This window comes from Wyeomyia smithii, chromosome 3 (assembly GCF_029784165.1).
Source record: "Wyeomyia smithii strain HCP4-BCI-WySm-NY-G18 chromosome 3, ASM2978416v1, whole genome shotgun sequence".
Classification (NCBI taxonomy): domain Eukaryota; kingdom Metazoa; phylum Arthropoda; class Insecta; order Diptera; family Culicidae; genus Wyeomyia; species Wyeomyia smithii.
Window position 1 is genome coordinate 93,347,150 of NC_073696.1, and position 14,725 is coordinate 93,361,874.

At 38.2% G+C, this 14,725-nt stretch overlaps 1 protein-coding gene across 5 annotated transcripts in view; it reads right to left on the minus strand.

The window, feature by feature from the left end:
* LOC129732086 (protein madd-4) overlaps positions 1-14,725 on the minus strand; it is a 588,842-nt gene that overhangs the window by 55,273 nt on the left and 518,844 nt on the right. For all 5 annotated transcript variants that reach the window (XM_055692596.1, XM_055692595.1, XM_055692594.1 and 2 more), the window contains exon 10: positions 5,183-5,577. In XM_055692596.1, coding sequence (XP_055548571.1) covers positions 5,183-5,577 — 395 coding nt within the window. The remainder of the gene's footprint in view (positions 1-5,182; positions 5,578-14,725) is intronic.

Here is a 14,725-nt window from a genome sequence, read left to right on the forward strand (position 1 = left end):
TAGGTTCAAAACCCACGAGTTGTCTCTGTTAGTATGAGTGTGAAAAGAGATTAGCAGTTCTACTTAGAGAATAAATGTTTTTCCTTTTTTTCTGCATGGACTTATCACTGCGACCAGAGCTTAGATCTATTGTGATATTTCCCAGGTGTTTTCTGCATTCCGCACTTCATATTATTGGCAGTATCACTATTGAAGCGAGTGATACGCTTATAATTCAATATCCGTGCTTGTGTGTAAGTTTTTTTACCTTTCCGTTTCAAGTTTACTGCTCTACTATACCGTGCCTCTGTCCATCCTAACAATATCGCCTAATTAAAATTTCCTGTAGAGAACTTTCTTACGTTACTCATACCAGTTTTATTATAACAAGGACTTTTTTTGTTAGGAGAGTTAAAAGAGTACTGTAGATTTTAGATGAAAGGGTACGTGATGGGGAGCCTGAGAATAAACCCAAGCTAAAGTCCTTTGACAACCAAATGGCCTGATTCTATTAAGATTCGAATCCACGACCACCTGCTTACCAAAGCGGATTCTGAAATCTTGCAGCTACGGAGCTCCCCATAAATTGTTTTACTTCATTGATATGAAGTTTTTTGACATATTATCGATACATAGAAACGCATGGTCTGAATCCAAGCAGAACAAACAAGAAGGAAATAAAAATTGATAGATAGATAAGAGTGAATTAATATTCAATGTTGCTTCTGTCTAAATGTATTTATTGTTTACACCGTCATGTATTTGTTACGCCTACCTAAGTGGAAGGCATTTATAAGCCTTACAATGCTTTATGAATATTTTGACAGTTTTTTTTTAATTTTCAGAAAAATACCGAAAATACCGGTTTTTTCGCCTCTCCAATACCGGTATTTCGGTATTGAAAAAAATATCGGTTTTACCGGTTTTATCGGTTTTTGTTTTACCGGTAAACCACCCTAAGCTGAACTAAACCTAAACTCAACCTGAACTTAACTGGACCTGAACTGAACCTGAACTGAACTGAACCTAAGCTTAACCCGAAGTGAACCTGAACTGAATCTGGACTGAACCTGGATTGAACCTGACATGAAACTCAACTGGATTAAACTTGAACTGAACAAGAACATGAACTAAAGCTAAACTGAACCTGAACTGAAATCAAACTGAAACCTGAACTAAACCTAAACTGAACCTGAACCTGTACTGAACTGAACTTGAATTGAACTTGAACTGAACCTGAACTGAACCTGAACTGAACCTGGACTGAACCTGAACTGAACGCTCGAACTGGAGATTTGAACATGAAATGAACCCGAACTGAACCTGAACAGAACTGAAACTGAACCTAAATCTAAATCTAAACCTAAACCTAAATCTGAACCTAAACCTGAACCAGAACCTGAACCTGAACATGATCCTGAACTTGAACCTGAACCTGAGCCTAAACCTGAACCTAAACCTTAACCTGAACCTGAAGCTGAGTCTGAACCTGAGCCTGAACTTTAACCAGAACCTGAACTCGATCCTGAACCTGTACCATAACCTGAACCTAAACCTAAACCTTAACCCAAATTTAAACCTGAACCTGAACCAGAACCTTAACCTGAACCTGAGCCTGAATCTAAGCCCGATCCTGAACTTAAACCTGAACTTGAACCGGAACCCGAGACTGAACCTGAGCATTAACTTAAACTAGAATCTGAACCCGATCCTGAACCTGAATTAGGTTATAGGAACCTAAACCTTAACCTAAACCTAAACCTGAATCTAAACCTGAGCCTGAATCTAAGCCCGATCCTGAACTTGCTAGAAGAGCAGCTCCAGTGGAAAAACCTTCAGATTTATTAGCACGAATCGTATTAATTACTCTATGTAACTGATGAGTAGCCGAATGCCCATGGCTAAATTCAAACTGTTCATTTGCAAAAATTGAATTTTCATTAATGTGTGTGTGTCTTTCAAAAAGTTTGCTTGTAGCAGAGAGTAGACTAATAGAACGATAACTTAATGCTTCAGCTGGATTTTGTCAGGTTTAAAATTGGAGTGACTTTGGAATTTTTCGATTTTGAGGGAAAAATATGGTAATTCAAAGCATCTGTTAAAAATTCTCACCAAGAAATTTAAAGAGCTTTCGGGAAGTCTTTTGAAAAGGATATAAAAAATCCCATCATCTGCTGGTGCTTTCATGTTTTTGATGTTCTTGATAGTAGTTCATATTTCATTCAAGTTTGTTTCCAGTACCTCTTCAGACAGAAATTCTTGACTGGTGATCTGATTATTCTTTAGTAATACCTAATTTTCAATAGGACTCATTACGTTCAAATTGAAATTATGAACACTCTCGAACTGCTGAGCAAGCGTTTTGTTCATTTGTTAGAAATATGTGGTCACCATCTTTGAGGACTGGAATGGGCTTTGAAAGTTTCTTGAGAGCCTTCGAAAGCTTCCAGAAAGGTTCGGAATATGGTTTTAGTTGTTCAACTTCTCTCATGAAATTTTCATTTAGCAAGAGAGTGAACCTATGATTGATTTCCGTTTGTAAATCTTTAAAAATAACTTTCAAAGCAGAATCATGGGATCTTTGATATTGACATCTCCGTTTGTTCTTCAATCGTATAAGAAGTTGAAGCTAGTTGTCAATAATTGGTTGATTAAATTTCTCTCTAGCCTTAGGAACTGATAAGTTCCGGGCATTGAGTATTAAACTATGAAGAAATTTGTGTTTTATTCGTATGAACCACCATGAAAATATCTCTTGCTTCCAAAATTCCGAGCATACTGAATTTGGTTTCATTTGCTTGTATAATTCTCGAGTTGTGCAGAAGTTTGTGTTTTATTTGTATGGAACTCCTCTCTTTTAGAAGAGGGTGGGGTGTTGAACCACTATGTAAATATATTGGTGCCCAAGTCTATATGAATCAGACAGAAAGACAGACAGAGTTGCATTTTTATATGTTTAGATAGTAGGATGATGACACGGCCGCATGGTAGACGAGGGTATATTTAAATAATTATCCATCAAACATTACAGTTAAATAATTATGTTATTGCGGATTTCGTACGCGGTATAACCATGATGCATTTATGAGATAAGTGAATAAATTTGCAATTGCATTAATCGGCCTTTTTCAAGGCTACTATTATGTTCACCACAATTCGATAATACTGTGCATAACCAGCGGTATAAACGAAAGTAATTCGATTTTAAACAAAAATGTTACGCACGTTCTGTTAACAATGAGCATTCCGTTTTAGATAATTCACGACACTCCTTTAAAAAGGATGTAACGGCTAAGAAAAAGACAGTTTTAGTTTGATATCACAGTGAAATTTTGAACTCCATACTCATTTCTGCCTCCAGTTAACGTCAGCTCGAACAGAATTTTTTCCCAGTCGCACATCTGAAATATGAAACACGTAATATTTGCATTTTTTTTTGCTGTAGTACCAGAAGACAACTGGGTCTTATTAGGACTATTGTTGTATGACCCATTTTTGATTTGGTCTTAGGGGTCATGCACATACCACGTGGACAGATTTTTGACGATTTTTACTCCCCCCCCCCTTCACCGTGGACAAATGCCTATATAAATTCTTTTTTTTTTGTAAGGACCGTGGACAAAAATATGCCAATTATTATATCAAAAGTTCAGGAAAAACTTCACCGATCAATTAAGACATTAGTGTTCTGTTAGACAAAAGTAACATTGCTTGTATTCAAAACGGAATATAGCAAGTACAATATAATCCTTTTCTTAGCTTTAAAAGCGAGTTCAACTCAAGTTCACTTAAACCTTTCATCAATTTACTATTGGAAAATTAAGCAATGGCTAATTGAGTCTGACATGTGCTGGTAACATACACATCATTAGCATCCAATTAGTAGTTATGATTGCAAATTGTTTGTAATCGTACCGAGCAAATTGCATTCGTGCATAATGTTTTCGATGTGCAAGCTTCATTCCGCTCATAAATATGCACGTCAAAAAAAGATGGCTGCATAACCAAAACGACAAATTTTGGTTATTTCCAACAATGTTGGATGAACTGATTGCATTGTGAAATATCTGCTCGATAGTAGATGCGTATCATCGAGCAAAAACTTTCGCATGCTCGACATGACCATGCTCGCATTCAAATGGCACTATTTGGACTAGCTCACCTGGATGGTGCATTGATGTGAATTCTATTGTAACCAGAGGAAGGGGGACGATGCCAAAAAAAGTCCTCAACTAAGATAAATAAACTGTGAAACAATGTATTTTTCTATCAGTGAAAAATAAATATTGAGCAGCTTGTTTGCAATTTTATTCTTTTTTGGACACAAAACAAAATTGTTTTCGTTCGCGAATTGGTTTTTACTTTAGCTGGAAAATGAATAATCAATTCTATCGAAATTGTTTTATCCAAAATTTCACTTTTACTGATACGGGTTACTAGGGCAGTCGTTGTATGATCGTACTTTCAGGGTCAGATAGAGACAGATGAATCATATCTTTTAATCATATAATAATTGCTAGCAAAATTGTCAGCTACCCCTAGTTTATTCCATAATTGGGTAGTGATTATCTTATTATTTAAAGCAATTATGGCATGTCTACTATTATCATCATTTCTATTAGTTGGAAAAGAAGCCTGATGTAGAAGCCTAAATTGTTTTTTTTTTTGCAAAACCGAGAAAATCCGAGAAACACAAGATTCAAAATTTTACTGACCAATAAAACAGAGATGAAACTTTTATCTGTTTTTTGCGGAATTCAACGAACAGATTTCGTATTTCAAATAGCTTCCTGGTCACTTTACGTGCTTATATTCCACAGGAAGTTGCAAAATTTATCTCGTGGTGTACGCAGTTGCATTGAGAGTTTAAGCTCTTGATAAAAAAAGAAAATATTGATTATATTATAACCATTCACAGTTCTTGCAACGAGAAACACCACGCCAAGCTCTCTGTGTTGAGTCACAATTTGATTGGCCGCAAATCAGTCAATTTAGTGGAGAATAAAACCCGACACACAGAGCAGCGAATCCCACCTCATCCTCCTCGAAACAAAGATCCGGTGCATTGTCTGCACCGGTTATCAGTTTTCCACCAATGACACACGAGATTTGGAACGCGAAGTGATTGCGGATAAAATTATTATCCAAAAGTACGAGCAAGCCAAACCATGCTTGGGTAATTTTGTGCTGCTGGTATACTTACGTTGCTTCGCTGGGTACCCGCTGGGATACGATTTTCTCCGCTTTCGGCAGCCGATCCTGTCGCAGTGGTTGAGCGTAATACGGTTGGTCGTTGTACGTCATCAGTGTGGGATCGCGTTCCACGTGAGCGAGCTTTTCATTCACCGAAGAAGCTCCACTGCCGTGATTGGCATGCCCGCTGCTGTCATCGGCTGGTCCGGATGACGACGGTGACGCGATGATAGCTGCCAGTGGTGACGATGCGGATAAATCACCGTTGCTGCACCCGATACCGGTCGTACACTGCTGGCCTGACGGTGGCTTTGTCTTATGTTCGCACTGGTTGCTGAGATGGCCGTTCGAATCCATGCATTCCACGCTTCGAACCTGAATGCCACTACCGCAAGATACCGAGCACTGGGGAAAAAGAAAAGTAAAATTTTTGTTAAATAAAGTCGTATTTGTGACGTCAAATATCTCTGGTTGATCAGTTCAAATATTATAACAGACCCATGACAGAAGTGCGACTTATTATTATAATAATAGCATCCTTCAAAAGTCTTTTTAAAAGTTGCCGAAAAGCGTCAGAATATCTAATTGCAAATGCATCCGAACATGCGATAAGTGTTTTTCCTCTGTTTACAGTTCGAATTCGTTCCACTGACAAACGCTTTCATCTCGACGACCACATCGTTGCTGGAGAGCTCTCCGCACTCCGTTCGAGTGGCTCCGTTGCTATCCCAAGCCACGGTGGCGGGCGATAGAAAAGTTTACCAGAACGGTTTCCCGATGCCGGCGCTCCGGTCTTGTGCCAAGTGATATTCAAATCAGTGAATCACAACTTCAGAACTTTTCGAGCGCCATACTTCACGACCGAAACCAAAGGCCTGCCTGCCGTGCAACTAACGAGATGTGGGTAGTTTCTGCTTTGCGGTTTCCACAACCATTTACGTTTGATTTGTATGGAATCTTGTTTTGAACGATTGCTAGCTGATTTGCGGTGGTTTCCCGAATATACCGACCGAGTGTTGCATTTCAAGAGCGTACTATTTTTCCAATATCGGACGTGATATAGGGGAAACAAAGTACAGTCGCGGAGAAAGAAACCGTCTGTTGTAAATTGAATATGCAAAAAAGAAATTCGCTGAGTAAAAAAACTGTACGTACGCGAAGCGTATGGAACGGATATCCGGCCGATGAAATTAACGAGGAAGAAGTCTCGTTATTAGCGGCGTATTAAACTTCAGACATCCATGATTAACCCACCATGGTTTTTGAGAGAATACGTGCGTGAACCACCTATGAAAATGTATACGAAAGAACACCTGCTGCTCGTACCGCTTTGAAAAATCTCACAGTTCATAAAATCGCATCTAAAAGCAATATTTTCTTTATATACCTATACTCGAACATTTCATTCAATACAATGAGCATAAAAATGTTTGACGATCAAAAACAGAACACAACAAGAATTTACATTGAAACATCCATACCTGTAGCGTGTCGGTGCTTCTGGGGCGAGGAAAACTCAAAGGTTTTTTATTGGACGTTCTAGCGCAGGAATATGTCAAAAGTTTTTATTGGGTATCAATGTTAACACATCATAAATTCGATATAACAGTTGTGCTTATATTACTGAGCTCGCTGAATGCGTCTTATACTCGAGCGCCCCAGTAACCTGCAGCAACTTTGTACACGAAACATACAAAGGGAAGAAACACTTTAAATACAGCTTTAAATGAGCAAACGTTAGTCGTACTACTAGAATCTTCCCGTGTGCTAATTTTTGAAGTGGCACAAAAGTTATACAGCAAAGTGTTCTTTCAAACTTTATTTGAAAAATCGTCGTGAAAAACCGTGTTAGAAAAACTTTTCTGTATATGTAGAAATCAAAACGTGCTAAGATAAATTTGAAGATGGAGAATTTGCTGTGCATATGGTGAGATCAGCGAGTCGCAGTATATCTTGAAATACTCCAATCAGAAGAATCTATTTTAGGAAACCTCTGAACCGGCTAATTAGTGCGTTTAAGCTGGGTAACAAAGGAAAAAAGTCCACAATTAAAGGATCGACAAGACAAAGTGATTTTGCTTCGTGACAATGCTAGGCCACATGTTGTAAAAGTCGTGACACACTTAGAGAAACTGAGTTTTTGTGTTATTATGAATAATGAAGCATTTTTTAGGAAAAGTGAAAAAATATCCAAACCTAAGTTTACAACAAAACAATAGAATAAAATCACTCTCCAATATTCACGATAATGTTTATTTTAACAAGAAGGATTAAAAAAACGCTGATAATTACAACTTTTCAAATTGAAACTCATCTGAAAAATTTTAAAAATTACTTCAACGCAATTTCAAGAAGTTCACATGGGTTATAGTTTCAAAAGCAGTATCTCCCAGTTTGAATATTGCAGCATCCCGAAAAGTATATCATCACCTTGAACGAGCAGATTTATGTCACATTATCTTGGGATTTCGCCAACCTGGAGAGCTGCGGTCTTCAGCAAAGTTGTTCTGGAAATTAGGGGCTGATCGGCGGACAGGTATGAGTTTGGAATTTAGCTGCAGCGTGGTGTTAGTGTGCATGTAGTTTTGAGTATTTTGAACTAAATATATCTGGTGATCTGGTTGGCAAATGGTTGGACACGTGTAATTTGAGACCCTAATGTGGTCATTCATCTCTGTCCAGCAACTCCTATCTCAACCTCCACGAGGTGCCGACCGGCATACGAGTAACCTTAGCGGAGATCGGGTAACAAACTCCCGGTGGAAACTATGGTCGTATGCTGACTGGTACACGGCTGTGTCCCCACATCAGGGGCGGCGTACAACAGCGTCCGACCCGGAGCGGGCGGCTGAGTAATGGAATGCTGTATCCCGCCAACTACACCTAAGATGGCAGCCCCATCAGCAGGATGTAGGTATCGCGACCCTGGTAAGGTAGCATACCGAAACCTTTCTTTCAACCACGAGCAACAAAATTAGAAACACGGAACGGATCAATCGGCTAATACCTAGGCTACGAACACGGAAAAAGATTAAGGTGAACGATTGGAAATTGGGTACTTGGAACGTCCAATCCCTCAATGAACCAGCGCGGGCTGGCTTGCCTGCTCGAGAACTACAGCGGCAGGGAGTCGAAATCACAGCGATTCAGGAGGTTCGGTGACCAAATTCCGGAGAAAGGGAATTCCGTGCAGTAGACCCTATTGCACACACTTTTTTCAAGTACCACATCTGCTACAGTGACGGCAAAGCAGCGAAACGGAGCGTCGGTTCCGTAGTGCTGGGAAATCAGAAACAAGAGTCATCCGGTGGAGGCCCGTAGATGATCGTATATGCGTGTTGAGGATTAAGGGCAAATTCTTCATCTACAGTTTAATCAACACCTACGCACAACGACAAATCCGATGAAGTCAAAGATGAGTTCTATGAAAAGCTTGAGCGAATCTGGGATCACGCCTTCCATCGCATGAGGAAGTAAAGCCGTTGGCGCCGGTCCGTTAATAAACGGGTCGTGAGTTAGGGTCCTGGGTGTGGAGTCGCCTCCCTGGGCGTCGGTGATTGGCCACAACAGTGGCGGAACTAGACCGACGGAAAATAAGCGAGAATAAAAAAAAAAATTTAAAATGATTGGTTTTATCGGAATGATAACATCCTCGACTTTTGGCTCTTGTACATGACCTCTATTCCGGATATATATTGGGTGCATTTCAGTTATTTTCGTTGTTTTACAGAAACTGAAAGTGGTCATCTTCTAATTCAAAATGGTGTCCAGGGTCAATGCTTGGCTTCTTTACATCATTTCGATTACGGACATATCCATATGTAGTAGTATTCGGTTATTTACGGCTGTTTCCCAGAAGCTGCCATTTTTCAATTCAAACTGGTGTCTGAGGTTAATTTTTAGCTCCTTGCATCATTCTGGATCCGGTGATACTCATATTGGATGGTATTTGGTCACTTTGGGTTATTTTTCAGGAACCGTAAGTCGCCATCTTGGATTTTAAAATGGCATTTGGAGACAATTTCTGGCCCCTGAGCGTCATTCTGTACAAGCAACACCCATATTGAGTGTTAATTGGTCATTTTCGGCTGTTTTTCAGACACCGGAAGTCGCCTTCTTACAATTCAAAATGTTGTCCGAGGTTGGTAGGTCGATTTGTGGCTTCAGTGCATAACAATTCCGGAAATACGCATATTGAGTGGTATTTGGTCATTTGCCGCTGTTTTTCGGAAACCGGAAGTCGCCATCTTGGATTTCAAAATGGCATTAGGAGACAATTTCTGGCCTCCGTGCGTCAATCTGGTTAAATAATTACTTATATTGGGTGGTAATTGATCATTTTCGGCTGTTTTCCAGACACCGGAAATTGCCATCTTACAATTCAAAATGTTGTCTGAGGTCGTTTTGTGGCTTCAGTGCGTCATAACAATCCCGAAAATACCCATATTAGGTGGTATTTGATCATTCGCCGCTATTTTTCAGAAACCGGAAGTCGCCATCTTGAATTTCGAAATGGCATTTGTAAACAATTTCTGTCCTCTGAGCGTCAATCTGGTTAAAGAAACACTCATATTGGGTGGTATTTGGTCATTTGCCGCTGTTTTTCAGAAACCGGAAGTCGTCATCTTGGATTTCAAAATGGCATAAGGAGACAATTTTTGGCCTCTGAACGTCAATCTGGTTAAAGAAACACTCATATTGGGTGGTATTTGGTTATTTTCGGCTGTTTTCCAGACACCGGAAGTCGCCATCTTACATTTCAAAATGTTGTGTAAGGTCGATTTGTGGCTTCAGTGCATCATAACAATTCCGGAAATACCCATGTTGGGTGGTATTTGGTCATTTGTCGCTGTTTTTCAGAAACGGGAAGTCGCCAACTTGGATTTTGAAATGGTATTTGGAGACATGCCAGAAGAAGGAAGGGTGTCGATCCACTATTGACATATTTGTTACCTCTAAAAACATTCACATACCAAATTTGGTTGTATTTGGTTGATTGGTTCTCGAGCTGTGCGAATTTCGTGTTTCATTTGTATGGGACCCCTCCCTTGTAGAAGAGGGAGGGGTGTCAAACCATTATGGATATATTTGTTACCCCTAAAAACATCCACCTACCAAATTTGGTTCTATTTACTTGGTTAGCTCTCGAGATGTGCAGAAATTAGTGTTTCATTTGTATGGGACCCCTCCCTTCCAGAAGAGGGAAGGGTGTCGAATCAACATGGACATATTTGCTACTCCTAAAAACATCCACATGTCAAATTTGCTTCCATTTGCTTGGTTAGTTTTCGAGATGTGCAGAAATTTGTGTTTCATTTGTATGGGACCCCTCCCTTGCAGAAGAGGGAGGGGTCTCGAACTATATTAGTCACCTTTCCCGGCCCCTAAAACCCTTATATACAAAATTTCACGCCGATCGTTTAGGTAGTTTTCAAGCCTATATGAATCAGACAGACAGACAGAGCTGCATTTTTATATGTTTAGATTTCTCTTGAATTTGTCATTGAACCCCCTGCAACCAACACGTCGTTTCGAAGAGGAAGGATAGAGTTCTCATTTGAAATAGAAAAAAAAACCTGAATTAACCCACCTAGTGGTGCAGAAACCTTTGTTATACTAACTATTACTTTATACATATTAGGCCAGTCAATTACAAATCGTATACCAAGATAGTTTTCAGAACGTTAACCAAAGACGATCATTGAATTAAAGCTTGACGTGATTTTCGCAAATAATATGAATGTTATCACTGGAGTACATGAGTCTTATTTTTTCGATCACAAACCAATTTTTGAATGCTGGCTAAAAGCAATTAAATTTTTTTTGAGATAATCGAACGTGGGGAAACAGTAATAGATGCTGATTTCACACTAGAACAGCAACCATGTATGTTAGTTTAATGCGGTTCTACTTATTCGCTTTATTTTCAGAAATCGCAGGACCTAGATTTATGAATCAGCATCGAGTTTTTTTTTACGAATTGAAGCAAACTTCTACAAACCTGCTCTCGAAATATAATTCAGAATTATACAAGAAAAAAACATAGCTATTTATGAAAGTTGTCAATTTAATTCTATCTCAAATGCATTATTTGAAAATGAAGGCTCTCCACGATCTTTGAGAATTTTGGATTTTCAGAGTGTAGGTGAGAACATTACTCTTTTCGAAGGCCTAGGTTGTATTAAAAAATCCGGAATAAAGACTTTTTTAATCTTGCTACGGTAACGAGAAGTGGAATAACATGGATACTCTGTTTGCACTTAGTCCTAAATTAGAAAGCAATATTTATATCTTACATGAGCATATTGTATCATTCATAGAGATAAGTGACTTTTCACCTGCGCACACTAGTAAACGTGTAGAGCCATGTAGAGTTGCTTCAACACTTTTTCCTTATTTTGCCGATTACGTTCATCAGCTACTTTAGATTCCTGGTCACAAATTTAAAACATAAAATAAGTGTTCAACTGAAAAATTTTCCAGCTATTCAAAACGTAGCATTGCAAAAAAACAGCGATTTATTTGTGTTTTTCTCAACGGGTGGCACTGACACATTAGTACGTAAATAGGTCTATACATCTTTGGTAAAGCTTTTCAAAATATCTGCATCTCTAATTGTTTTACATTAGCACACTGTGGGATCAGATTTTACTACAATGCTTGGCTCCCGAAAGCTGTAAATGTTTCTTACTCTTCGCAAATCTAAGTTCAACGTACAATATTTTATAAGAAGTGAGCACGGAAGCTTTGGAAGATAAAGAGCTAAGTAAGCATTGCAGTTTCTTCTAAAATCTGCACAGTGGTTTAAAATAGCAATGTCGCGTACTTAATTCTATAGTGCCTAAGTGCTTTACTTTAGGACTATAGTGTCTTCGAAGCAATTGTTTGTATTGAAATTGCCCACATGATGGTGCTATGCAACAATAGCCATAGCCTACTATGTAAAAAATACAATTTCTTACTTTTTTGTTTCTGCATGAAACTAAAAGTTGTCTTCTGCAAAGTTGTAGATAATTTCATTACAAACAACTTTGCTAACAAGACTTTTGTTCTATATACTGTAGATTTTGAAATAACTTAAGTTTCGTATGACTATGTCTGTAAAATATGTTTTTTGCTCCTAACTTTTTGGTTTGATTTTTTTTATAAACACATTGTTCTAGAGAATTTTAGGCCTCATCATGCTTTAAAAATTTTATGAAGACACTATGCTGTATGTGTATGTATATATGCTTGCGTATGTAAGTGTGTGTCTCTAAAATCGGTTATATGTGAAGAATGAGTGTATGTGTGATTCGTATTTAGATTCTAATTTCTAAATGATTGTGTGTGATATCGCGAAAAGCCATGCAGTGTGTGTATCGGCAGCAAGCGGTTGTGAAAACTAATAAGCAGGAGATAGAGACTAATACCAGTTTGCTTTTTGCTTGTAAACTCACGTATGATATCAGAGAATATGATTATACCTTTCAATGAAAATTACAGCAGGTTATCGGACTACTTCGGTAGTGAAGTTTTCGGCAGGTTTTCTACAGCATTCTGAATAATGCAAAACATATAACGATATTCTTACTTATATATATCTAAACTCACATACACAGATAAGCCCACACATACAATCACACACATACGTCCATAGAGACACACACTTACATATGCAATCATATATACATACACACAATGTCCAAAACCGTGTTACTATGAAGATATCTCGTTCCGCTGAAGGAAAAGTACGCAAAATTACGAAAATGTTTAAAGCTCTTTCTCAAAATTGTGACGAGTCGGACGAGTAACTCTTCCGCCATTTTATAGTACTAACCTGAAGCTTCAAAATGGCGGTGAGTGTGTACTTCCGGGTGTCCCCCTTTTTCTCTAATCCACAGTTGAAAATAGGGTAAATTATTGTTAATATTGCTTTTATCTTTTAAACCTAAAGGAATTTTAGCATAGTGTCTTCATGGAATTTTTAAAGCATGATGAGGCCTAAAACTCTCTAGAACAGTGTGTTCATAAAAAAAACATCAGAATCAATCCACCAAGCGGTGAGACCCAGCCTTTCTCATTCGAACTTATTATTTTTTATAAATTTTCACGAACACTACAACTATTAGAAAAAAAATTTTGATAATTTCCGCCTTGTTTATTTTCCATAACAAATTTTTGGTAGCTAACAGCACAACTATACCGAACATTTAAAACATAACACTCACACGCATATGAATACGTTGTCATCCTGGATTTCAAAATGGCATCTTGGATCGAATTTTGACTTATGTGCATCATTTTGATTGCAGAATCATCCATAGTGGTAATTGAGATGTTTTTAGGAAACCTGAAGTCACCATTATGGCTTTCAAGCGCGTCATACAGTTTTGTAAATTTGTCGGGCGTGCCTCAAGGCAGCAATCTTGGTCTGCTGCTATTTTCCTTATTCTTCAACACGGTTTGTGTTGTCATTCCACCAGGGTGTAAATTAATCTACGCCGATGATTTGAAGATTTTTATCGTCATAAGATCTACAGCTGACTGTGAAGAACTACAGCTTTCTATAATTGATGCATACGCAATTTACTGACAGCTAGTATCTCCAAATGCTCTGTGATTTCATTCACCCGTAGAAAAATTATGGAGTTGCACAATCTCTGGATCCAGAAACAGCGAAAAAGTATTTACATGGAAGGGGTTTAAAACTTAGAATATAAGTACCATAAAAATGACAAAGCAGTGTTTTGGCCTCACCTTATAGTGTCACACTATGCTAATGCAAATTTAGCGGATTTCTGCAAGGCAATATCGAATTTATTCCGAAAGAATGCAATCCTTAAAATGTGCCACATCTGCAGTTTATTGAAACTTTCTGGGCAAATTTGAAGCGAATGGTCTACCATAAAGGTTACAGACAAAAAACGTCGACTGTTTTTGATCGAAAAATTAAGAAGGAACTCAAAGCAATTTAAACATCCGGAATTCAGGACGCTATGAAGCAAGCACCCCAGAGGATCAGGAAATCAGCGCGATGTAGAGCTGAGCTTTTCTTATGAGGTTTGTTAATGAGTTACACTACTTAAATAAACAAACAAGTTTAGAAAAATAAGTTGCGCAAGATTTTTTTTTGGAATTGAAAGTTTGTTTTTTTTTCATACGTTAAGGACGAAGACACGGGGTAGGAAACTGGCAACAAAGCCAATTGTTTGTGCGCGTTTTTATCTCCACGTAATTTCTTCATTACAAGTGTGTTTTCTGAGAAAATAAATGGTGAAATCAACTAACTATCGGAATATGCAGCCATAGGAGGATTTTGTGCGAGATAAGTGATATTATTTATGTAGATTTTTCTGTTTGAGTTGTTTGCGTTGGCATACTATATGCTCAACTTCAATTGTTTTTGACATGTAGGCGGCGTTGTATTTTTTGCTTTGATCATCGACGTGTAGAGGTAGATTCATACGGATCTGTTTCGTATGTGTTTTTGGTTGAGGTAAGAGGAAAAATAAACTAATTATTTATTGAAATATTTGTAAATACACAGACGATGTCTTGTTCATACGAATGC